The sequence below is a fragment of the Phyllostomus discolor genome, chromosome 2, assembly GCF_004126475.2.
Source record: "Phyllostomus discolor isolate MPI-MPIP mPhyDis1 chromosome 2, mPhyDis1.pri.v3, whole genome shotgun sequence".
NCBI lineage: Eukaryota > Metazoa > Chordata > Mammalia > Chiroptera > Phyllostomidae > Phyllostomus > Phyllostomus discolor.
Genome location: NC_040904.2, coordinates 161880193 through 161907283, shown reverse-complemented (window position 1 = coordinate 161907283; position 27091 = coordinate 161880193). Strand labels below are relative to the sequence as shown.

Here is a 27091-nt window from a genome sequence, read left to right as displayed (position 1 = left end):
TGGAAGATATAGGAGATCCTTTCACTATGTATAGTGTTAACCGTGGTCTTCCACCCAGCTAGGTGATTTTAGAAAGGATGGAAAGAAGATAAGACTCTTGTTGGGGGAGGAAGGATTGTGAGTTGGATCTATAAAGCAGGCAGGTTGTGGGTGGTCAGATTCTGGGGTAAGGTGAGAGTAAAGGATAGTAAATAGGTGTAGTGTGTGAGAGAATAGAGTTAACCACTACAGTAATAGAGTTCAGGAAACTTTAAATGGGCTAAGATCTGGGGGGGGGGGGGGGGGCGGGGGCGGTGTTGTGAAGTAATTACAATTGCATGGAACAGCAGTTATTTACAATAATATTATGGCAACATTCATATGGCAGAGTCTATGAGATCTAGGTAACAAGAATAGGGAGTACAGAACATCGAGTAGTGTGCTGATGGGTCACAGGTGAGTTAAAGGACAGTAGATTAGTAATACAGTATAGAAAGAGATATCAGGGGAAAGCTGTCAGATCATACAATATATCCAGCCTAGCAAAGCAGGCTATACAAAAAGAAGAGGGATATAAAAATACTGTTTAAAAAAAGATGTAGGAACACTGGAAAGATAATAATAATACAAATATGCAACTTGCAGGTTCTCTGTAATAGCAGAGTGACATTTATCTCACTGTCCCAGCTGTTGTGATGCCCCTTCTTTGGGTTCAACTTTGGTCTTTTCACTGATCCAGGATTTTGTCTCACTTGTAGGTATTTAGGAAAAAATTTAAAAAAGTAAAAAATAGAAAAGGCAGACGAAGGAAGGAAGAAGAGATAAAATTGGAGGACAGGAAGGAGGAAGGAATAAAACAAGAAATCAGGTAAGAGAGGAAAAAGAAATCAAAAGAGAATAAAAACAATAAAACTTAAAAAATTAAAAGTTGTTAAAAAAATAGAATCAAATTAAAAAGTCTCTTGATTTCAAAGTGGCCAAACCGGTTTTTCTGCTCTTGCTGGTTGAGGCAGACTGAAGGATGATTTGTTTGGCTTTTCTTCCTTGGCCAGTGGAGTTCGCACTGGCTCCTCAGCTTTGGGCCCTGGGTATGGGAATCAGGTCTTTCCCCAGGGTTACTGCTGTGGGCTGGTGTGCAGGGATGCTCTCCTTGCAGGTGCGCCCCTGCACGGTGCTCCCATGTGCTGGTGCGGCCTGTCTGCTGGTGGGCTGGTGTGCAGGTGGGCTGGTGCACCCATTCCTGTGCGCTCACAGCTGGGGAGCAGACAGGCTGGAGCCACCAATCACTTTAGGAGAATTCCCCAAACAGTGTCTGTGTCTATTCACTCCTTCCTCTTGAGAAATTCCTCCCATTCAAGCCCGCCGCTCTCCACAGTGGCCTGGCTTCTCCCACCACCAAAGCTCCAGCCAGACCGGTGACTGTGGGAGTCTGGGTCCGCTGCGCGACTCGGCTCCTCTGGTGTCCACCGCCTCCAAAGCTGCTCACCACCCCCGTGTGTTTGCCAGCACCTGGATTCCTCCCAGAGCCGCTCAGACCTTGCCCGGCTGGCGAAGGAGCAGTTGACCTGGCTCTCTCCCAAGAACCCTATGGTAAACCCAGCAGCGGCCCCGGGCCTGGGGCTGCGGCCCCGTGACCACACGCTTGTCCTGGGACCCTACCTTGTTGCAGCACTCCCCTTAGGATCCGTTCTTTGTTCTTTTGGTTCTGCCACAATCCTTGGTCCTCTGTTTTCAAAAATACTGAAATATGTTGGTTGCTTGCCTTTCTACTCCATAGATCGATCAGGATTTTCTCCCCTGAGCAGAGGAAAGCCGAATCTGCTCCTTCCTACTCTGATGCCATCTTAGATGAAAAAGCCTATTATCTTTTCAATATCTGAGATCTGGAATGATGTCTTTCACTTCTGATATTTATAGTATGCTTTCTTTCTCCCAATGTTTTGTTTTGTTTTGCTTGTCCATCTGGTTATAACTTACAAATTCATCAATATTATTAATCATTAAAGAACCAACTTTGGTTTCACTAATTTTGTCTTTTTGTTTCCAAATTTGTTGATTTCTGGTTTTATCTTTATCTTTGCTTGCCTTTCATGTTTTGTGTTTATTTTACTATTTTTTCCTAGTTTTGTTATTTTGCAAAGATTATATACATGCATAAAACATTTCTTATTTTCTAATATAACCATTTAATATTATAATGTGTTGTCAATGAATTATAATATACAACTGAACTTTTCACATACCTAATACACCAATATTTAATCATTGAAGATAGAATGTAGAACATATATTACTCTAGAATCATTTACTCTTTCCCTTTCTATTGTGCTTATTATTCAAATTATTTCTATATACATTGGAAACTCCACTAGATAGTGTTATAATTTTTTATTTCAACAATCTATTTTATGAAAAAAATGTGTAGAATTGTTTTTTTGTTTATTTTTAAAAGTTTGGTAAAACAATTTGGTGGAACAATAAAGACAGACATCTGCACCTGGACTTCTCCTTTTAGGATGATTTAAATATATATTTTTTTACTTAGTAGATATAGACATATATAGGTTAGATATTTCATACTGAATTAGCTTTGATAAATTGAATCTTTCAAATAATTAGTACATTTTATTTAAGTTGCCAAATCCACTTTGCAGAGCTTTTAAAAATATTCTATCATTTTAATATCTGTATAACCTGTAATCATGTCATATTTCTCATCCTGATGAATTTTATGTTTTTTCCAGATCAATTTCATAACAGTCTTGCCAATTTTGTTCATCTTTTCTAAGAATCGGCTTTTGATTTCATTAATCTTTTCTCTTATTTTTCTATTTTCTATGATACTGATTATTGCCCTACTTTTTCTTTTCCTCTATTTAGGTGTTTCTTCTTTGACTTTTGATATGTAGATTGCCTGAAACACCAAAGGTAGTAATGAGAAATCACACAGCAATTACAACATTTATCCTGTTGGGACTTACAGAAGATCCACAGATGCAAGCTCTGATTTTTATCTTCTTATTTCTTACCTACATGATGAGCATTACTGGAAATCTGACCATTATCATTCTTACACTCATGGATGCTCATCTTAAAACACCTATGTATTTTTTTCTTCGAAATTTCTCCTTCTTAGAAATCTCATTCACAACAGCCTGTATTCCCAGGTTCCTGTACAGTTTATCAACTGGAGACAATACTATTACTTATAATGCTTGTGCCAGTCAAATATTTTTTATTGGACTTTTTGGGGCCACAGAATTTTTTCTCCTGGCTGCCATGTCCTACGACCGCTGCGTGGCCATCTGCAAACCCCTGCACTACATGACCATCATGAACAACAGAGTCTGTACCATCCTCATCCTTTGCTGCTGGATCTCTGGGTTGATGATCATCATCACACCACTTGGCATGGGCCTCCAGCTGGAATTCTGTGACTCCAATGCCATTGATCATTTTGGCTGTGATGCATCTCCCCTTTTTAAAATATCATGCTCAGATACATGGTTCATAGAACAAATGGTTATAATCTGTGCAATATTGACATTCATTATTACACTCATAGGTGTCATTCTTTCATACATGTATATCATCAGGACAATTCTAAAGTTCCCTTCTGCTCAGCAAAGAAAAAAAGCTTTTTCCACTTGTTCTTCTCACATGATTGTTGTTTCCATCACTTATGGCAGCTGTATTTTTATCTACATCAAACCTTCAGCTAAAGAAGAGGTGGACATCAATAAAGGGATATCTCTGCTCACTACATCTGTTGCCCCTTTGTTGAACCCCTTTATTTATACCTTAAGGAACAAGCAAGTAAAACAAGCTTTCAATGACACAATAAAAAAAAATGCATTTATCTTACACAAGTAAGAGCACAATGATATTGAATAATCAAACAAAAATGAAAGATTTATTTCTTAACATTTTTCTAGAAGTTCTAACTATTTTAATCAGGTTAACCTTTACATAATCCTCCAAATCTTGATCTGTGAACTTACTTGGAATAAATCATTTCTTTTTCTCTTTAATCTCAATCAAAATTGTTCTATTACTAAAAAAAATTCAAAGTTTGTTTCCAGTAAAAAAAAATCTTCCCTCATCTCTCATTAAGCTTCCCTAACATTATTCAAAAAGAAAATGTATAATGTGTTAAATATAGTATTTATGTTTCCTGGGAAATTTTTAGACTGATAGTTATGCTAAATTCCTTTGATTCATATATGCAAATATGCTGAAAAAAAACATTTAAAATACAGGAAGAAATATTTCATCTTTGTTTTAAGGTAGTATAATACACATTTTAAAATAGAAAAACTCAAATAGAAATTTCAAGTAAAATTAAAATATATTATAACCAGAGACATTGGAATCAACAACAAACTGATAGTAACCAGAGGGGATGTGGGAGAGGATAATGGAGGGAGGGGGGAAGGGTCTTCAGGAACCAGCATAAAGGACACATGAACAAAACCAAGACAAGACCACACAAAACCATGTGTGATCCTACACATGGAGGGTAGGATCAAGGGTGGGCAATGGGGATGGCAGGGGTTGGGGAAAGTGGTGGGAGGAAGGTGGAGACAGCTGTACTTGAACAACAATAAAAAACTGTGAAAATAAAGGAAAAGAAATTAAAAAATAAAATAAAATATATTGTAGCCAAAGTAAGAAAATAAATATCAGGAATCTGGAAACAAATATGACACACAAAAGATAGAAGCAAGTCAGAATAATTATAAGATTTCCTTGGAAATGAGAAAAACTTAGACCACGCCTGCTTGACAAATACATGCAAGTACTCATACATGTGTACATACAGAAAAACAAAGAAAACAAGATGAAAATAGAATTTTCTTTCTGGTTCTGTTGGAATAACTAGTTTGTGCACATGTTTTCTGCTTTAAGTAATTAGAAAATAATTAACTATGTGAGGAAACTTTTGACAACAAGTTCATTCTGTTCTGGTTGAATGTTTATTTCTTCCTTCTGCTCTAAACTGTTGGTCTGAGTCCCTGATTCCTTCCCATTACTGTTGATTCCATGGACATTTTCCTTTATTTCACTTTTAATAGCCTTCACTTTCTCCTGTATTTTGCAACCATACTCAATCATTTCTGTGAGCATCCTGATTACCAGTGTTTCGAACTGGGCATCTGATAGGTTGGCTATCTCTTCATCGCTTAGTTGTATTTTTTTCTGGTGCTTTGATCTGTTCTTTCATTTGAGTCATATTTTTTTTTTGTCTCAGTGCACCTGTTATGTAGTAAGGGACAGAGTCTTAGGCATTCGCCAGGGATGATCAACCCACTTCATTTTGGTGTAGCACTGTATATGGGGGAGGGGTCTGAGAGGGAACAATGTCACCTGCTCAGCTCCCAGCCAGCTTTCAGTCACTTCTCCTGCTACCCACAAGCAAATTGGACCCTTCCAGTGCTGACTCCTGGGTGTGGGTTTTGTGTACATTCTAGAACCCTGTGGGTCTCTCCAATGAACTCTCCTGTGAAGCTGGGAGTTCCTCCTGCTACTTCAACCCCCACAGGTATTTTCAGTCAGAGGTTTTGAGGATTTATGCTCCCACACATGAACCCTGGGTTGTACAGTCTGTCTCACTCCCTGGTTTTTCCTTCCAGTTTATCCACACACAAATGTGGGATCATCCACTCTGCTAACCACCTCCTTGATCACCCTGGTCCCCCAGCTGCTGCCTTGCTACAAGTCCTCTCCACACAGCTGCCCATTTCTGCCCCTCCTACCAGTTAGGATGAGAGTTTCTTATTTAACTCCTTGGTTATCAGACCTTCATACAGTTTGATTTTCTGGCAGTTCTGGTTATTTTTTGTTTTTAAATTTGTTGTCCTTCTTTTGGCTGTGTGAGGAGGCACAGTGTATCTACCCATGCTTCCACCTTGTCCAGAAGCCTATTTTCTTATATATAAGTTCTACTAAAGTTGTCCCAATTAAACATATTTCCTTAGAATTCTACTTACCTACATGAGGAAAAGAAAATAGGACACCTAAATTAGTAAACTCAGAGACACCAAAAGGTAGGTAATCATAATACAGACATTAAAGAGAAGAAATTTAGTCATGAATATCTGGCTATTACAATTACCATAATGTTGTGAATTGAGGATAAATGGTTGAGATGGTGACATGGAAATAAAGATAGTAGGGGGTAAACTGCATAGAGCTGAAAAGGTAATGAAAAACTAATGTGCTTAGGATAGTCAACTTGATTTTTACCGAGGTGATACTTAAACCAAAGTAACTGAAAAAATCACAACTTGAGGCAAGCTGTATGAAAGTATGCAAATTTTGTAATGATACTCATCCTATATACAACATTTCTTTCTCAATGAAAATCAAAATAACCTACATGTGTAAAGATTCCTAGGATATATTTTGAGTACTTAAAGAAAAGTTCAGCAAGGATGGAACTGCAGGGCATTATGCTAAGTGAAATAAGCCAGGCAGTGAAAGACAAATACCATATGATCTCACCTATAAGTGGAACCTAATCAACAAAACAGACAAGTAAGCAAAATATAATCAGAGACATTGAAATAAAGAACAACCTGACAGTAATCAGAGGGGAGGGGAAAAGGAATAACGAGGTGGGGGAGAACTAGGGGAAGCATCATCAAGAAAAATGTATAAAGGACCCATGGACAAAGTCAAAGAGGGGTAGGATTGATGGTAGGATGTGGGGATGGTTGGGGGGGGGGGAGTGGAGGGAAATGGAGACAACTGTACTTGAACAATAAAAAAGAAAAAGAAACAAAGAAAAGAAAAGTTTAGAATTCACAAAGAAAGAGACCAGAGACATGACTTTTCACTGGAGGAATTTCAGTTGCTCTTTAAACAAGCAAACACAAAAGAGTTAATGGTTAGAGAAGGACAATTCTAGATAAACTGAATATCTAAATTTTGGAAAATATCACTACAATTTTAACTTTTGCATTTCAAGTGTAAAAAAAAAGTTGAAAATAGAAGAATGACACTGAGGTTTACTCTCAGGTTTAAATTCCTAATATTAATCCCAGAACTACAAAAACTATACTAGGTTAGAGTAGTGTCCCCAAGTCTGAAAACTGTCCTGGAGATATTAAGAAAAGTGCTAAAGTAAAAAAGGGAGGGTTCTAGTTAAAGAGCATGTATGAATGACCCATGAACATGGACAAAAGTATGGGAATTGGCTGTAGAAGTGGAACCTGGGAAGGGCAGAAGACAAAAGGGAACAATTGGGACAACTGTAATAGAATAGAAATAAAAAATCATTTTAAAAGAGTACTCATTCCATTTATGATAAAAAACACTTAGCAAAGTGGGAATAGATGAAGAATTCCTCAACATAGTAAAGGCAATATATGAGAGACCTATACCAACATCATACTGAATGAGCAAAAACTTAACATTTCCCACTAAGATCAAGAACAAGACAAGATAACCACTTTAATCACTCCTATTCAACACAGTATTGGAAATCCTACCCACAGCAATCAGACAAGTAAAAGCAATATAAGACATCCAAATTGGAAAAGAGGAAGCAAAACTCTCATTGTTTGTGGATGACATGATAGTGTACATAGAAAACCCTACAGACTCCACCAAAAAAACTATTAGACCTAATAAGTGAATTTGGCAAAACACTGGGATACAAAGTCAATATTCAGAAATCAAAGGCATTTTTGTACAACAAAAGTGAAAAATCAGAAACACAAATCAAGAAAAAACATCCCATTCGATAAAGCAACAAGAAAAATAAAGTACCTAGGAATACACCTAACCAAGGAGGTAAAAGACCTGTACTTACAAAACTACACAACACTGAAGGAAGAAATTAAAGAAGACACACAAAAAAGGGAAGCATGTACCAGGCTCATGGATTTGAAGAATTAATATCATCAAAATGTCCATACTACCCAAAGCAATTTATAGATTTAATGCAATCCCTATTAAAGTACCAATGACATGTTTCACAGGTATTGAACAAACATTTCAGAAATTTATATAGAACCATAAACAACTTCAAATAGCTACAGCATTTTTGAGGTAGAATAACTAAGTAAGAGAGATCACAATACCTGATATCAAATGTGTTACAAGATCACTGTAATCAAAACAGCCTGGTACTAGCATAAGAACAGACACATAGACCAATGGAACAGAACAGAGAACCCAGAAATAGACCCAAGTCTCAGTGGCCAATTAATACCTCACAAAGAGGGCAGAAGCTTAAAATGGAGTGAAAAATAGCCTCTTCAACAAATGGTGTTGGGAGAGCTAGACAGCTACATGCAAAAAAAATGAAACTCGATCACCAACTTACACCATACACAAAAATAAATTCAAGGTGGATAAAAGACTTAAATATAAGTTGTGACACCATGAAAGCCCTAGTGAAAAGCATCAGCAGGGAAATCTCAGACATTTCACACAGCAACATCTTCACTGATATGTCCCCTAAAGCAAGAGTCATAAAGGAAAGAATAAACAAATGGGACATCATCAAATTAAAAGGCTTCTGCATGGCTAAAGAAAACAGCATTAAAATGAAAAGAGAACCAACTATATGGAAAAATATATTTGCCAATGATACCTCGGATAAGGATTTGATCTCCAGAATACATAAAGAAAAACACTACTCCACTCCAGGAAGACAAAAATCCCAATTAAAAAAATGGGCAAAAGAGTTAAACAGACGCTTCTCCAAGGAGGAATAGAGAGGGCCCAGAGACAAATGAAAAGATGCTCGGCAGCACTAGCCATCAGAGAGATGTAAATTAAAACCACAATGAGATACCAATTCACATCAGCCAAAATGGCCATCATACACAAATCAACAAACAAGTGCTGGAGAGGATGTGGAGAAAAGGGAACCCTAGTGAACTGCTGGTGGGAATGCAGATTGGCACAGCTACTGTGGAAAACAGTATGGAATTTCCTCAGACAACTAAAAATGGAACTGTCTTTGACCCAGCAATTCCACTCCTGGAAATACATCCCATGAAGCCTGAAACAGCAATCCAAAGAAACCTATGCACCCCAATGTTCATAGCAGCACAATTTATAATAGCCAAGTGCTGGAAGCAACCTAAGTGCCCATAAGTAAATGAGTGGATCAAAAAACTATGGTACATTTACACAATGGAATACTACACAGCAGACTGAAAGAAGGAGCTCCTACACATTGCAACAGCATGGATGGAACTGGAGAGCATTATGCTAAGTGAAATAAGCTAGGTGGTGAGGGACAAATACCATATGATCTCACCTGTAAGTGGAACCTAATCAACAAAGGAATAAAAGCAAGAATAATATAACCAGAGACATTGAAATTAAGAACAATCTGACAGTAACCAGAGGAGAGGTGGGAGAACATAATAGAGGAAGGGTTTTCAGGAACTACTGTAAAGGACACATGGACAAAACTAAGGGGGGGTTGGAAGCAAGGGAGGGAGGTGGGTTTTGATGGAGTGAGGGGAAAATGGAGACAACTGTAATTGAACAATAAAATAATATTTTTTAAAAGTGCCCATTCCATCTGATAAAAGTGGGAGCCAAGTCAATTATATTTTTTGTTTTTTTCCAGTGTACCATCTAGTAAGTCAAATCTTAACTCCTAAGATTAAGTAAAATAATGAAAGCTGAAGTAAATAAAAAAAGTTTTCTGGAAAATTCATTTAAGAAAGGTTACTCTTCTAAAAGGAAAAACAAAATAAATAAGTGAAAAATTTTTTTCCTTACATTGTATTTCAATAACAAGAACTAATTTTTTTGCTAATAGAAGTAGATAAAGAGCCAAAATTATGCTACTAGTGGAAATGATTAAGTCAGAGAAGAAAAACCCATGTCATCTGACTTGCCTTATCATTCATCTCTTGCTCATTACCACACCTCATTGAGAGACTCTTCATATCTGATTCAATTTCTCAAATTGCCTTGCAAATGGAGAGAAGTCAGAAGTCAGTAATATATAAGAAAGCACACTGATCCTTTTAGGACTGACCCATGATTCACAAGTGATGGCCCTTTATTCTCCTACTTTTCACTTTTATGTTGAGTATAACAGGTAGTTTGACTATCATCATGCTCTTATTGGTTGATTCTTACCTTAAAACTTCCATCTGTTTTTATTTCTCAGAAATTTCTCATTCATAGAAGTCAGACTCACAAGTGTTTGTTCCTAGATTCTTTTGTATCATGTTAACTGGTGATAATACCATTCCTTGCAATGCTTGTGCTCCTCAAATGTTTTATACTTTTTTTGGAGCAACAGAATTCTTTTCTCCTGGCTGGCATGTTGTATCATTACTTTGTGGTCATATGCATGACAACCCTTGTGTATGTGGTCATCATGGACCAACAGTTCTGTACTCTCATCCTCCACTGTTAATTGGCTGATTTTCCTCTACTCTCTAAAATTTAGGTAGAAATCTATGGCTCCAACCTGATTGGTCCTTTTGGAAGTGATGCATCTCCCTCTCCTGAAGATTTCATGATCAGTTACATGGTTCATATAGAAAATGATCATTACCTTTGATGCATTAACATTAATCATGACACTCATTTGTGTGGTGCTCTCTCATTTTTATTGAATTTAATGTGGCGACATTGGTTAATAAATTTATATACCTTTCAGGAGTATAATTTTACAATATATCATCTATACATTGTATTGAGTTCACCACCCCTAGTTAAGTTTCCTTCCATCACTATCTTCTGTATACCTTATTCTACCTTCCCCCAACCCCTTTCCCTCTGGTAGTCACCATAATATTGCCTGTGTCTGTGAGGGGTTTTTTTAAATTCCTTCACTTTTTTCACTCAGCCTTCCTACCCCATCTCCTCTGATAGCTGTCAAGTCTGTTCTCTGTGTCTATAAATCTGTTTCTGTATTGTTTGTTAGTTTATTTTGTTCTTTAGATTCCACATAAAAGTGAAATCACGTGATATTTGTCTTTCTTATTTTTTTATTGTTGTTCAAGTGCAGTTGCCTCCATTTTCCACCAACCACTCCCCCCTGCCCCACCCATTCCCACCTCCCACCCTCAAACCTACCCCATCTGGTTTTGTCCATGTGTCCTTTATACATGTTCTTTACTTTGGAAAGTGGCTATTCCATTTTACGTTCCTACTCCCTTTGTCAAAAATCAATTGACCATAGAGACTTGGATTTATTTCTGGGCTTTCTATTCTGTTTCATTATTCTAAGTTTCTATTCTTATGCCAGTACCAGGCTGTTTTGATTACAGTGGTCTTATAATACAGTTTGACATCAGGTATTGTGATGCCTCCAACTTAGTTAATCTTCCTCAAAATTGCTGCAGCTATTTGGGGTCATTTATGGTTCCACATAAATTTTTGAAGTGTCTGTTCTATATATGAAATATGCCATTATTACTTTAATAGGGATTGCATTGAATCTATAAATTGCTTTGGGTAGTATGGACATTTTGATTATGTTAATTCTTGCAATTCATGAACACTTTCACTACCTCTATTCAACATAGTATTGGAAGTCCTAGCCACAGCATCAGACAAGAAAAAGAAGTAAAAGACATCCAAATTGGAAAGGAGGAAGTAAACTGTCATCGTTTGCAGATGACATGATAGTGTACATAGAAGATTCTATAGACTCCACCAAAAACTATTCAATGTAATAAATGAATTTGGCAAAACAGCAGGATATAAAGTCAATATTCAGAAATCAAAGGCATTGTTGTACCTCAACAATGAAATATCAGAAACAGAAATCAGGAGAAAAATCCCATTTGATATAGCAACAAGAAAAATAAGGTACTTTAAGGAATAAACCTAACCAAGGATGTAAAAGACCTGTACTCAGAAAAGCACACAACAATAAAGAAAGAAATTAAGGGAGACACAAACAAATGGAAGAAAAAGATATTTTTATCATTTATTTGTTATGCATATTTTTTGCTGCATTCTGCTTTGATAGATATTGGAGTATAGCTTAGGTTCTAATTGTTTTCAAGAATTTTAGCAGTTCATTTGTGCATAGACATACATGTGTGCTTTCACCTATAAGTAAATTTCTTCTCAAAAAGCAGAAGCAAGGAAAAGTACTGTTTTACTTTATCCAAGCTTTGGGAGTAGTTACATAGATTTTTAACCAGGAACTCATTATAACTGTTCTAGCTCACTGCTCTTTGATATTTTGTTAAGTAATATAGGAATCAGAGCTGCCTGTCCCTTTCATCCCCAGATATTGGAAGTTTCTCTCCACAACACAGACCTCTCACTCTGTTTAGGATATTACACGTGAGTGTGATGTTCTCATAGCATGCACAGGATCTTCCTCTGCCCACTTTCCCAGTATATCTGTCAAGGAGTCTTCTTAGGTAAATTGTTCAGCAGAGTTATATGTTCATGTCATTGGAAAGTTTACCCCTTAGTTTACATTTTTAACTGGACTTCCTAGGAGTACATTTCAAGAGGAAACAGAAGTGCATGAGATTTCAGATCAATTATTACTTTGACCTGAGCCACTTCACTCCCCAGTCTCAGCAATTATAAGAATTAAACTTTGCTTTTAAATTAAAACAATCCTCTTATTTTCTCTAGAGAAACAATCTTCTTTCAAATTTTAATTTTTGTAATTTCATGGTTATGCATCTGGTTTAAAAAAGCATGGAAGAACACAAAGTTGAGTGAAAGAAGGGTAGATAAGTATGGGGTAGGGGGAGCAGGAAGAGATAGATTAGATTTCAACCAGATGAGATATAATTCTTTCAGAATGTCTGGAGCAGCCTGATTCTTGTTATACTGTAAAATTATAACACAATTTGTCTTCATTATGAAAATGCACTTTAATTATATATATTCATTTTATGTCTGAGGAAACCTAACTCTATGCTATCATCTCAAGTAACTTTTCTCAGACCATGTAAATGACAATGTAAAACTTCCATTGCCAGGGCCACACACTTAGCTTTGTTTTTATTACCACTGTCATCATCCTCATCACTGTTATGATATTTCTAAAACATTCAAGTGTATGTATAGAACTGATTTAAATTTCTTGTTGACATATGAAATCACTATGTCTACTTATTCATTTTCTGATTTATCTATATTGGAAAAAGGAAGGAAAATATTGTTTATGATAGTACTGTATTGTGTTAATTGATGATCAATTTCTTTACCATTTAGTTTTTATATTGTACTGATAGCAAATGATAATGTAACATTTGTAATAATAATATATCAAACATATAGATGATAGTTGATGGACTCATTTTCATGATTCTGTCTCAATCACAGAATCCATATACAAATTAAAAATCACTAGGTACTAGAACACAAGGAAATGGGGAGATGTTGCTTAAAAACTACAAAATTCTAGTCATAAGATGAATGAATAAGTGTGGGGATCTAATATACAGTGTGATAACTGCTATCATACTGTATTATATACTTAAAATTTACTGAGAGTGCATCTTATATGTTCTCACCATAGAAATTTGTAATTTTCTATTGTGTGCTAGATTTGTGTTAGCCTCCTGGGTAAAATAGTTACTTCAGTAGTAATATAATTTATTTCTACTGTGCCCTATAGAATCCTACTTTTCAACAGGGCTACCAAAGGTGTCTGAAGTAATATGAATACATTACATGGATTAAAGCATTCGTAATGTTAAAATCTTCAACACTGTCCTATTTAATGGGATAAACGGAACAAGAAGTTGCAAAACAAATCTCATCTCTCCTAACTTGCCCCTAATGCTGACATCATTCTTTGGCAAAGCCACTTGAAGAAGCAATGATCTGCAATTTGTGAGACCACATTTTTTGTTATTTTCAAAGTAACCACATTGAACTGCAAAGTCACTGCACTGTATGTTGCCAACTCATCACACATGATTTTCCTAGTTGTTCTCTAACTGCAGAGGAAATCAGAATACCATCTCCAAGGGTCCTCTTCTCTGTGTGGCTCAAATTTACAGTTTGTCAGTGAAAAGACTTCGTGCAAAATTTGGAAGTTAGAAGAGAAGCAGAGGCTTTTATTCTCCAGAAGTGTCTCTGGTCAGACTGGTGAGCAGATGGGAGGTCCAGAGTCTTCTCCAGGTTTTTCAGTATGTGAGAACTACCTACTTCACTGCTGAGACTATTGACAGATACTTTCACAGAAACTTCTGAGAGCCACTGCCATTTCCCACAAGGTTTCCTGAACCAGTCTCCACAGGCCTTCAACTTGAGATCTTTGATATCGTTTTTCTCCACATTCTAGCAAGTGTTCAAACATGGTTCCCCTACCTCTTTATAAGCAGACTGAGTTTTGAAATCTGTTGCATTAAAAAATATCATAGAAGTCAGTTTGGAACTGAGATGGGCTTCTAAAATGAGCAATAAAATGGTCACTGAAAATCTTCCACACGTGGTCTTCTTTTTCTTTTTTTTTTCTCCTCTAGAGACATTCCTAAAGCTCAGCTGCCTTGGAGAATAGGAAGTGAGGAGTACAGTCAGCAAGACATGAAGACACAATCTATATACTTTCTGCAGACAGTTTATTTCAAAGAGCATTGTGGGATGATAGGGGCTTTCAGTGACTGGCATTTCAGAATATTGTGTATACTGACTTTTCTCACTGGTCAAAGTAAGTGGTTCACTCTTGGAGAGAGATTCTCTCTATTTCACCACAACAGCAATTATTACATGTTACAGTAATTATCAGATTTTGAGCTTGTCTCTCACAGAGTTAGCAGAAAAAATACTTAAGAACACATGCAATGCTTAGCAACTAGCACACACATGTTGAAATAATTAACTAGATATATCCAGCAAGATTTATTTTTGAAAGCATTCAGTACATAAAAGTATCATTTATGGGAACAGATATTTCAAGTCAAAATGGGTTTTACTATTCTGAATAAAGCAGCTTACCACTGCCTTCTTCAATGAATGAAAAGATCTTTTCAGGAACAACAGAGAGAAGTGATCAGGAAGACTCAGTAAACCTAATATGATAAAAATCATTGAGGGGAGAAATGGCATAGCTATGAACTAATGAACTGAAAATTGTGTTCAATTTCCTCATTCATGTTTCAACAACATATTACATCCTAATTTTGTCTTTGATTTCAAAATGGCAAAACCTTTGAAGCATATCCTTGAGAGCTGCTTTCACCTGCTGGTTCCTTAGAGTGTAAATGAAGGGGTTTAGTAATGGAGCAACAGAGGTATTGAGCACAGCTACACCTTTAGTTAAAGTCACCCTTTCCTTTGCTGAAGGTTTCATATACATAAAGATGCAACTCCCATAAGTAATAGAGACGACCACCATGTGTGAGGAACAGGTGGAGAAGGCCTTTGTTCGTTGTTGAACAGAAGGGAATTTTAGAATGGTTTTGATGATGTGTGTGTAGGAGAGGACCACTAACAACAAAGTGATGACAAGTGTCACCACAGCTAAGACAAAGGACATCAATTCTATAACCTGTGTATCTGTGCAAGAGATCTGCAGTATAGGAGAAGAGTCACAGAGGAAGTGATCAATAGTTTTGGAATCACAGAAATCGAGCTTGAGTCCCAAGACCAAAGGGGGAAATATGATTAGGAATCCAGTTACCCAAGAGCTGACCACAAGCTGAGAGCACACTTTGCTGTTCATGATGGTGGAGTAATGCAGTGGTTTGCAGATGGCAGCATAGCGGTCATAGGACATGGCAGCCAGAAGGTAAAACTCTGTAACTCCTAATAAAAGAAAAAAGAATAATTGAGTGGCACAACCATTGTAGGAGATTGTTTTGTCTCCAGTCAAAATGCTTGTTAAGAATCGTGGAATGCAGACACTTGTGAATGAAATCTCTAAGAAGGAGAAATTTCGGAGGAAGAAATACATTGGAGTCTTGAGATGGGGATCCAGTATGGTGAGGAGGATGATAATTAAGTTTCCCATCAGGCTCAAGGTGTAGTTGAAAAACAGAAACAGGAAAATCACAATTTGCAACACAGGATCATCTGTCAGCCCAAGCAAAATGAACTCTATTTCCGTTGACTGGTTCATTTCTCTTTTTTTTTTTTTTATGGAAACTAGAGGAAACAAAAATTAAAGCATATCTCAGAAAGCAGCTTTCTTTATTTTCAGCTATAAAATGTTTCACATTCAGAAACTTATCAATGTGCAAATATTTTCACAAATCTACTTTCAGTTCATCAAAATGAACATGTCGTCTCATGTCAGCCATATTTATAAAAATGCTGAGTATTTATTTCTTCCTTGACAAGATTGAAATATATCTTACCATAGGTGGCTTATTATTATTATAATTCAAAATTTAGCTACACAATTTAGTATTGATCTCTAGCCCATCTTTTAAAGACTCTACCCTAAAAGACTATGTAAGTAGTTTATATTTTCTGTTTTCAGAATTCAGTATTTCAAGTAATTTTATTCCATTTATTCCTCACTGAGCTCCATTTTATATATCCTTTCTTACATTTTTTTATTTTTTAAAATTCCATCTACTTGCCTATTCACATATTTTACCAGTGACCTTTACATTCAACACTTAGAAAATTTCCTTTGAATCATCAACAATGACTCAAATCTGGATGGCTTGGGAAAGAAAACAAACAGAAAAACTGAAATTGGTCATCCTATGTTATGATCCATCTTTACTTTATTCAATTTACAATAGTTTCATATTACCTTCTTTATGGTTGTGCAGATTATATTAAAAAATGACATCTTTTCATCTGAGTATAAGATGATTTTAAGCACAGTTCTTGTCACTGACTGGTGTTATAACAATAATCCATAGTTACTAATTGTAATTTGTTTTTTATTAACTATATTCTTTGTAGTAGAGCAAGACTCTTTGTCTTAGCTAAATTTTCAAAATTGCCAGATGATATTCTTTAAGGGTTTCCATTTTTCTCATGTTTTAAAATATAAGCTATAACAAAAAAAATAAAACACCAGGTAAGTATTTTTTTCTTATTAACTAAGTTATTCAAACATATTCCCTGCTTTTCCAGATTACTTGAAATTATTTTACTCACACGTATTCTTTTTAAAGCTACTAAATCCTTAGAATATTTGTGTTAAACACCTGAATACTTCCACCGAATTTAATCTGCCTATTGTTCATAAATAATGATTGTCCTTGCAGTCCAACATAAATATTTTTATTTCATTGTTCCTTAAGTTTTTCCATTAATCACTTTCCTCTCATTAAAATATAAATACACATTTTTATTCACTGTCTGTAGAATATTATGATGTGGTAAACTAAATTTACTATTAAAGACATTATTTTATTTCATCATCATTATCTTCTGAGTTTTGTTAATCACACCAATTGTCCTTGACCTTGAACTGCTGTAAATATTTTTTGAATTTTCCAAAAATGTGAAAAATACCTTCTACCTAATTTTTGCTTTGTGATTTATCTAATGCGGTCATGTTCATAAAATGATAAAGAAAATTAATTACTGATTTTACATGTGAAAATATATGTTAATATATTTATATATGTTCCTAACAACATTATGTAGAAGTTTTAATTCTCCATCAAAAGGAATAGATCCATAAGACAATTTAAAGACAAATTTTGCTTTCTTGCACTTTCAAATTATTTCTCTAATGTCTGATTCAAAAAAGGGCATGTTAAGCTTAAAACTTGACTTACCTTACACAGGGCATATTGAGATTTCTTGTTTTGTTATGGTATATAGTACAATATATGGACTAAATAAATTAAAAGTGATGATAATCATTTCAGGATTTTATTCAATTATTAAAAGAATTTTTACAAAACCAATGTCTTCAAAAAAGTATTCAAATAAAAGGTAGAATATATTTTATTCATTTTTCAAAATATGCCCTATTTTTCACTGAAGTTCACACTCACAATACATATCAGTATTCAAATACTAAAGAGCACTGATGTATCTACATCATCCCCTCCAGTTTGGTTTAATGGTGACTAAATTTTAAGTTTCCTTAATCTTTAACTGGAAGTGTTACATCACAGATGATTAAAAACTAGGAAGAAATTCCCAGCTTAAGTAGGGAAATTTAACATATCCCATGATTCTAACTAAATTTTATCTTTTAGCTCAATAAAGACACAAGGGAACATATTGAAGTCAGAAAACAAGGATAGGTAAAATATTCCCCTAGAGACCAGTGTTCAAAAAGTACTATTTATGTACCAATAAAAAAATTCTACTCAGCTTTTTTCACTTTTTAATCTGGGAAATATGAAATGAAAACACAAATTATTTCATAGACTAAAGACAATATAGGAAACCTCCTGGTCTATTTTGTGGTGTCTCTAATAAGAAGCTTTCTTTTGCTATTAATAAATAAAATAATAATAATAATAATAATAGGCCTATAGTGGATTTGGGGGGACTTTTTTGTCTTTTAATTTATTTTGGTGACATTGGCTAATAGGATCCTATAGGTTTCAAGAGTACATTTTATGATAAATTACCTGTCTGTTACATTCTGTGCCCACCACCCAAAGTCACATCACCTTCATCACCACATACCATCACTCTTTTGAATGTGTATACCCAGATGCCAGAGCACCATTTGTTGATGAACAGATGTTTGTAATTCGATGAAGTCTAGTTTATCAATTATGTGCTTTGGGGGTTGCGCTTCTGACCATGTTCACAACCAACAGTCTTCTCTCCAACTTCTGGAACCACATGCCAGTTTTGGCCCCAGTGTGTCTCAGACCCATGGGCCCCAAATACACCCACCATCACCCTCCTTCCTTCTTCCCCCTGGAAAGTTACCCTCAGCCTCCATGTCCCAGGCCACCCTATAGTGGATTTTAATGTTGCAAATAAATTCAATCTTAAAATAAGTGTTTTAACTCTATATTACTAAAATATGTTTGAGGAGTGTTTTAACTTTAAGAGAGTGGAGGGTTTTGTTTTGTTTTGTTTTGTTTTGTTTGAAATATGTGGGAGGGAAAAACCTATGGTGGCACATAACATGAGGACTTATTAAAGAGAATTCAAATATCTAAACATTTGAAGATTCTGTTCCAAGTAAGTAAAATGGATTGGTTACATATAGCTGTAAATTATTATGAAATAGAGTCCTGGATAATTGTGTCATAATATAAAAAATCAACAAAAAGAAGTAAAAGTATTTTTCCAACACCATTTATCAAATAAACTATCTCTAGGCCATTGTATGTGCATGCCTCCTCTGTCAAATATTAATTGACTAAAAAGGCATGGGTTTACTTCTGGCCTCTCCATTGATATATGGTGTCTGTTTTTATGCCATTATGATGCTGTTTTGATTACTATGACCTCATAGTATAGTTTGATATTAAATAGCATTATTCCTCCAAATTTGTTCTTCTCTCTCAAGATCACTATTGCTATTTGGAGCCTTTTGTGGTTCTATACACATTTTTGAAATATTTGCTCTAATTCCGTGAACTACATGATTAGTATCTTGATAGAAATTCCAATGAAGCTATAGATTGCTTTGGGTAATATAGACATTTTAATGATGATAATTCTTCCTATCTGTGAACATGGTATATGCTTCCACTTATTTGTATCTTCTTGAATGTCTTTCTTCAGTGTCTCATAATTTTCCAAGTACAGGTCTTTTACATTCTGGTTAAATTTACTCCACAGTGTTTTTTGTTTGTTGTAGTTCAATTACAGTTGCTCCCCTTTTTCTGTGTTGCTTTCACCTGCCCCACCCACAACTCCCTTCACTTCCACAGTCAACCTGCACCCTGTTCTCCATGCTCATGGGTCTTTATGCATATTCCTTGACCTGGCCCCTTCCTTCTATTCCCAATAATCCCCCTACCCTCCCTTAGGTCACTGTCACTTTGCTCTTTATTTTCATGTCTCTGGTAGTATTTGGTTCCTTGTTTGTTTTCTCAATTAGATTCCACTTATAGGTGAGATAGTATGGTATATATCTTTCACTGCCTGGCTTACTTCACTTAGCATAATGCCCTCCAGTTCCATCATGCTGTCATGAAGGGTAGCAGCTCCTTCTTTCTGCTGCATAGTATTCCATTGTGTAAATGGACTACAGATTTTTTATCCCGTCATCTACTGATTGACACTTAAGTTGCTTCCAGCACTTGACTATTGTAAATGGTGCTGCTATGATCATTGGGGTGCATAGGTTCTTTTGTATTGGTCTTTCAAGATTCTTAGGATATACTCCCAGCAACAGATTTACCATGGTGAAAGGCAGCTCTAATTTTACTTCTCTGAGGAAATTCCATACTGTTTTCCACTGTGGCTGCACCAGTCTGTATTCCCACCAACATTGCCCTACAGTTCCCTTTTCTACACAACCTTGCCAGCACTTGTTGTCTGTTGATTCTTCATGATGGCCATTCTGACCACAGTGATCAGGTCTCTTAGTGATTTTAATTTGTATCTCTCTGATGGCTAGTGATGCTCAGCATTCTTTCAAATGTCTCTGGGCCCTCTGCATGTTTTCCTTGGAGAAGTGTCTGTTTGGGTCTTTTGCCCCTTTTTAAATTGGATTGTTTATCTTCCTGGAATGGAATCATATGAGTTCTTTATGTATTTTGGAGTCAGACCCTCGTCTGAGGTATATTTTCCCATACAGTTGGTTCCCCTTTCATTTTGCTAATGTTTTCTTTAGCTGTGCAGAAGCTTTATATTTTGATGAAATCCCATTTATTCTTTCCTTTATGTCCCTTCTTCTAGAGGACATATCAGTGAATATATTACTGTGTGGAATACCTGAGATTTTCTGGCCTATGTTCTCCTCTAGGACTTGTATGGTGTCAAAACTTATATTTAAGTCTTTTATGCATCTTGAGTTTATTTTAGTGTATGGTGTAAGTTGTTGGTCTAGTTTCATTTTTTTCATGTAGCTGTCCAGATCTCCCAATGCTATTTATTGAAGAGGCTATTTTTACTCCATTTTATATTCCTGCCCCCTTTGTCTACTATTAATAGGCCATAGAGATATCATTTTATTTCTGGGCTCTCTATATTGGTTCCATTGACCCATCTGTCTGTTCCTATGCCAGTACTGGACTGTTTCAAATACCATGACCTTGTAATATAGTTTGATGTCAGGAATTGTGATCCCTCCTCTTTGTTCTTCTTTCTCGAAATTGCTGAGGCTAGTTGAGGTCATTTATGGTTCCATATAAATTTTGACATAGTTGTTCTAGATCTGTGAAACATATGATTGTTATTTTATAGATTGTGTTGAATCTATAAATTGCTTTGGGTAGTATGGACATTTTAAAAATGTTAATTCTTTCAATCCATGAACATGGTATATGCTTCCATTTATTTGTGTGTTACTTAATTTCTTTCTTCAATGTTGTGTAGTTTTCTGAGTACAGGTGTCTTACCTCCTTAGTTAAGTTTATTCCTAAGTATTTTATTTTTCTTGTTGCTATAATAAACAGGATTTTTCCCCTAATTTCTGTTTTTGATATCCCAATGCTAGTATATGAAAATGCCTTCAATTTCTGAATATTGACTTTGTATCCTGCTGTTTTGCCAAATTCACTTATTTGATTGAATTGGGGTTTTTTGTTTGTTCGTTGTTGTTGTTTTTGTGGAGTCTACAGGATTTTAGATGCATTGTCATGTCTTCTGCAAAAATTGAAAGTTTTACTTCTTCCTTTCCCATTTTGGATGTCTTTTATTTCTTTTTCTTGTCTGGTTGCTGTGGCTAGAACTTCCAGTACTGTGTTGAATAGAAGTGATGAAAGCAGACACCCTTGCCTTGTCCTGGTCTTAGGACAAAAGATTTTAGTTTTTGCCCATTGCATATGATGTTGGCTGTAGGTTTCTTGTATATGGCCTTTATTATGTTGAGGTATGCTCCCTCCCACTTTGCTGAGTATTTAATCATAAATCGGTACTGCTCTTTATCAATGCTTTTTCAGTATCTATTGATATGATCATATGGTTTTTGTCTTTCATTTTGTTTATGTGATGTATTACATATGTTGATTTGTGTGTGTTGTTCCTTTCTTGCATCCCTGAGATGAATCCCATTGATCATGGTGTATGATCTTTTTTAATGTATTGCTGGATCCAGATTGCCAATATTTTGTTGAAGATTTTAGTATCTGTGTTCATGAGAGATACTGGGCTGTCATTTCCTTTCTTCTGTGTCTTCGCCTCATTTTGGAATTAGGATAATGCTGGCCTCATAAAAAGAGTTTGGGGATTTTCCTCTTCTTACATTTTTTGGGACAGTTTGAGAATGATAAAAGTTAGCTGTTCTCTAAATATTTGGTAAAATTCTGTGAATCAGTCCCATTCAGGGTTTTTGTGTGCTGGCAAGTTTTTTATTACTGCTTCAATTGTGCTAGCTGTTATTGCTCTATTCAGGCTTTCTGCTTCTCCTTGACTCAGTTTTGTAGGATTATGTTTCTATAAAGTTTTGAAGCAATTGTTTTCTTAATTTCCCTTTCTAGCATTTCATTTTTGGCATATAAAAATGCAACTGATTTCTAGATATTCATTTTGTATTGTGGTACTTTGCTGACTTCATTTAAAAGTTCTAGTAGTTCCTTGGTGGAATCTTTGGGGTTCTCTATGTACAGTATAATGTCATCTGCAAATAATGACAGTTTTACTTCCTCCTTTTCAATTTACTATGTTGAATAAGGGAGTTGGAAGCAGACATCCCTGTCTTGTCCCTGATTTTAAGGGGAATACTTGTAGTTTTTGCCCATTGAGTATGATGCTGTCAGTGGGTTTGTCATATATGTCTTTATTATGCTTATGTATGTTCCCTCCATTCTCACTTTTCTGAGAGTTTTTATCATAAATGGGTGCTAGATTTAAGATTTTAAATCTTTTAAATCTTTAAATCTTTTTCTGCATCTATTGATATAATTATGAAGTTTTTATTCTTCATTTAGTTTGTGTGATATATGACATTTATTGATGTGAATGTTGCACCAACCTTATATCCCAAAATAAGTCCCTCTTGATTATGGTGTATCATCTCTTTGGATCACCTACTCATGCACCACACAAGAGTAAATTCAAAATTCACTAAAGACAAACATTAGACTCAAAACCATAAAAATCCTAGAAGAAAACATAGGCATTAAACTCTTAAACATTGTTCATAGCAATCTTTTTTCTGCTATATCTCCTCAGGCAAAGGAAACAAAAGAAAAAATAAACAAATAAGACTACATCAAACTAAAAAGGTTTGGCACAGCAAAAAAAAATTGTCAACAATATAGAGGTCCCAAAGATTGCAGTGAGGGAGGTGGGAGCTGAACCCACTTGCTCATGCACCCAGCTGGAACACCTAGCCAATTTTCTGAAGAACAGAGTAAACAGCCAATGGAATCCCAGCTTATATGAAGTTTGGAAGCCAAAGATTGCAGAAGACATTGAAAAACAGACATTAAGGAATTGAGTAAAGACAGTAAAATCCCTGGGTCCTGCATGGAGACCAAAGCTGCTGCAGTCCCAGCTTGACACCTGGTGCCAGGGTTGGCAGCTGCTGCAGGAGCTTTGGAGGGGATCTGGATCAGCAATTGTAACTTCTCAGCTCCCTTCCCTCCCAGAGAAGGGAAGGCAGTCTGCATCAGGAGAGACATGGATACTTGAAGTTGCAGTGTGGAAGAGAGATGCAGTGGGAGACTCACAGAGGTGGTGCTGCCCTGCTGGGTCTGTGGTCACCTGGCTGGAACAGTAACAGAGAAACTGGGGAGCTGGGTGACACCTGGAGATGGGAGAAGAGTTGGGCCATGAGGGACCCTGACCCAGATAGTCACCAGACTGGTCAGAGAGTTGGGCTGTATAAAAAGCCAGGCACCTGTTAAGAATGGCAGATGCAAACAAGAGGAATTTACTCAAATAAGGCTCTCAGCTGCTGTTTAAGGAACTCTCATGCCTAGACAGGCCAACCAAGAGGGAGGAGGTGGGGTACAATTTGCTCCAAATCAGGACACCACACAGACTGATCAAAGTGGGGCAGCAGGTGCTCAGAAGGATAGAAGTCCCCAGAGAGGCTTAATTTTAACAGGGAACTAAATTGCCCTGAAGGGACTTTGCGAGTGTGCAGTGCCCAAACCAACAAAGAGGGAGGAGGGGTGTGAGTTGCTCCCACTTGGTACACCTCACATGTAGGGAACCAGTTTTTTTTAGTCTGGCAAATGTGACTAAGCTCTGTATGAAAAACCTACAGAAACATAGTGGTGGGCAGGAGCCAGACCTTCAAACTGAGTTTTCCCATGGGAATCAGGCCTAGAAAATGCATACAGACTGTTATGGCTTGCTCTTGCTAAAACTCCATCACCCTGGTCTAAAACAACAAATGTGTATTGTCTGTCTTCAAGGTAATTTTCAAAGCCTGTGTGAATTTTCCCAAGGACAGAGCTAATCAGCTTGTCACCTGTCTCTTCTGCATGTTTTTTCATTTCTTTGAATGTACCTAAAATGTAGACAATAATATTCTATGTAATTGATAATAAATCCTTCTTTGATGTAAGACCCAAGCAAAGCAATAAAAGCCAGTTCAGGCAAGGGTCAGGGCACTCTCCTCTTGAGAGAGTAGCCGAGGCACTCAGAAGCACTCCCCCCTTGAGAGAGTAGCCATGCCGTTCCCTTTTTCTCCACAGGATTTCTGTTCCCCATGCATCTATTTTCTCTTTCAGTCACAACAGGCAGATTCTGCTGGCCACAGTCTGCTACACTCATGGGCTAATCAAAGGGTGGCACATCAAGGTAGATTAAGGCACCAGCCTGGTGCATATGGACAGTTGGGGTCCTGCAGCACTTGGAGGGCTTGGGCTAGAAGATGGACACCTGTGAATATTGGAGCCCAGACCAATCCCCCCATGCAGAACCACAGGGAAAAAAGTGGAGCCCAGTCCCCCTCTGCTTGCAACAACCAGGAAGACCAGCAGAACCCACTGGGTGGGTTTAAAGTCAGCAGGAGGTATTGGGGTTTTTTTTCTGTTTTCTTCCAAGTGTACAATAATAAGACTGGAGCTGTAAAAGAATCAAAGACAGCTCCAGAGAAAAATCAGAAGGCTAACGCCAACAACTGAGGCAAAATTCACTTTGCTATCCTACAGAACTAGCATTTTATTTTGTAATTTTTTTACTTTTTTGTTATTATTTTTATTAGTATCTTATTTTATTTCTCTTCCTTCTGTGTAGTTTTCTTTGTTTGTTTGATTTCATTGTTTGACTGATTTTCCTTGTTCTCCTTTTCATATTGCATTTCAATTTCCCTTCCTTTATTCATATTCCTATAGCACACTATTCTTGGTCTTTTACTCATTGTTCTTTATTTTTAGATATATATTTATTTTCATATTATTGTTGTGCCCATTCTCACAAAGTACCCTTTCCTGGTCCTGGCCCACTGTACTATCTTCCTGAGCTTTACTACTATTGGGGTTAACTTCATTCTCTCACACACTACACCAAGTTCCTATCTCTTACTCTCACTGTATCATACCATCTAACCTAGCATAAATGATCCACTTTCTGGAGTCAGCTCACATGCTTTTTCCCTTCTAACAAGAGTATTATCTCTGTTTCTCCTTTTACAAAAAGTGGCTATTTGGACAAGCTATCATGTCATTGCTGTAGTTCTCCAAAGGATTTCCTATCTGTTCTATACTTGTTGGTACTTTAAATCCCATAGGATACCCAACCACAGGCATAGTCCACTCCACCTTTGCCCTGCCCCAGATCACATACAAGATAAGGTGGGACTTGTGAATACCAGTAAAGCTGATGGAGAAGAGATCCCAAGAACAAAGGAGCCACCAACAGGTAAAACCCAAGTACAATTAGAAAGCCCACTCAAACAGAAAAAAATGGGTCAACACTAGAGCAGCCAGACAAGGAGATCAAAGAGACAACACCACTGACTCCCATGGAACTCCTGCCAAATAGGTTCACCCTACAAAGACAGCTAGCAAAGCAGAACATCAATAATCATAGAAAGAGCCCTGGCTGGCGTAGCTCAGTGGATTGAGCACGGGCTGCGAACCAAAGTGTCATAGGTTCGATTCCCAGCCAGGGTACATTCCTGGGTTGCAGGCCATGGCCCCCAGCAACCACACATTAATGTTTCTCTCTGTCTCTCTATCTCCCTCCCTTCCCTCTCTAAAAATAAATAAATAAAATCTTAAAAAAAAAGAAACAAAGTCACCTAAAATGGGGAGACAAAGAAAAAACCTGGAATCAAAATGAATGGAAGACTCCCCACTAAAAGAGCTAAATGAAATGGAGGCAAGCAAACTATGAAATATTGAATTCAAAGGATGGTCATAACAATGTTCAAGGAACTCTACAAAGAACTGAGTGAGAACTACAACAGTATGAAAAAGGAAATAGAACCAGAACAAGAACCAGGAAGAAATTAATAATATAATTTCTGAAATTAAAAAAAATAAAACACTAGAAGGAATTACAGGCAAGCGGGATAAAGCAGAGGACAGAATTAGTGAGGCACAAGACAAAGTAGAAAGAAATACCAAGGTGGAGCAGATGCACAAAAAAACCCCACAAAACATATGGCAATAGCTTAAGAAAACTGCAAACAACATGAAATGCAACAACATTCAAATCACAGGAATACCAGAAAGAGAAGAAGAGGAGCAAAGCATAGAAAGCCTGTATGGAAAACTAATGATGGACAATGTCTTTAAGTTAGGAGAGAAAGTGTAACACAAGTCCAAGAAGCACAGAAGGTCCCAATCAAATGAACCCAAAAAGGTCAAGATACATTATAATTAAAATGCCAAGTTTTAAACACAAAGAGAGATTCTTAAAAGCAACAAGGGAGAAACAAGAAGTAACACACAAAGGGAACTGGATAAGGGTAGCAGTTGATTTCTCATCAGAAACACTCCAATCTAGGAGAGAATGCCAATAAATATTCCAAGTAATGAAAAGCAAAGGCCTGACACCAAGACTGCTCCACCTAGATAGGCTCTAAAGTAAAATTGAAGGCAAAATAAGGAGTTTCTCAGAAGAAAAGAAAACTAAAAGAATACACCTCCCCCAAACCAGCACTGCAAGACATGCTAACAGGACTGCTATAAGAAGAGGAAGGAAAAGATTGATACAGAGAGAAACACAGATACAAAGT

At 36.5% G+C, this 27091-nt stretch overlaps 2 protein-coding genes across 2 annotated transcripts; one reads left to right on the top strand and one right to left on the bottom strand.

Annotated features, from left to right (window-relative positions):
- Positions 1 to 2913: 2913 nt before the first annotated feature.
- Positions 2914 to 3852, top strand: LOC114513262 (olfactory receptor 6C2-like). The gene has a single exon (XM_028532505.1). The coding sequence runs from the start codon at positions 2914 to 2916 to the stop codon at positions 3850 to 3852; it is 939 nt and encodes a 312-aa protein (XP_028388306.1).
- Positions 3853 to 15043: 11191 nt separating this feature from the next.
- Positions 15044 to 16016, bottom strand: LOC114512999 (olfactory receptor 6C6-like). The gene has a single exon (XM_028532108.2). The coding sequence runs from the start codon at positions 16010 to 16012 to the stop codon at positions 15062 to 15064; it is 951 nt and encodes a 316-aa protein (XP_028387909.1). The 5' UTR covers positions 16013 to 16016; the 3' UTR covers positions 15044 to 15061.
- Between the last annotated feature and the right edge of the window lie 11075 nt (positions 16017 to 27091).

Coding starts and splice junctions, on each gene's coding strand:
- LOC114513262 (XM_028532505.1), top strand. CDS start 2,914: ATGAGAAATCACACAGCAATTACAACATTTATCCTGTTGGGACTTACA.
- LOC114512999 (XM_028532108.2), bottom strand. CDS start 16,012: ATGAACCAGTCAACGGAAATAGAGTTCATTTTGCTTGGGCTGACAGAT.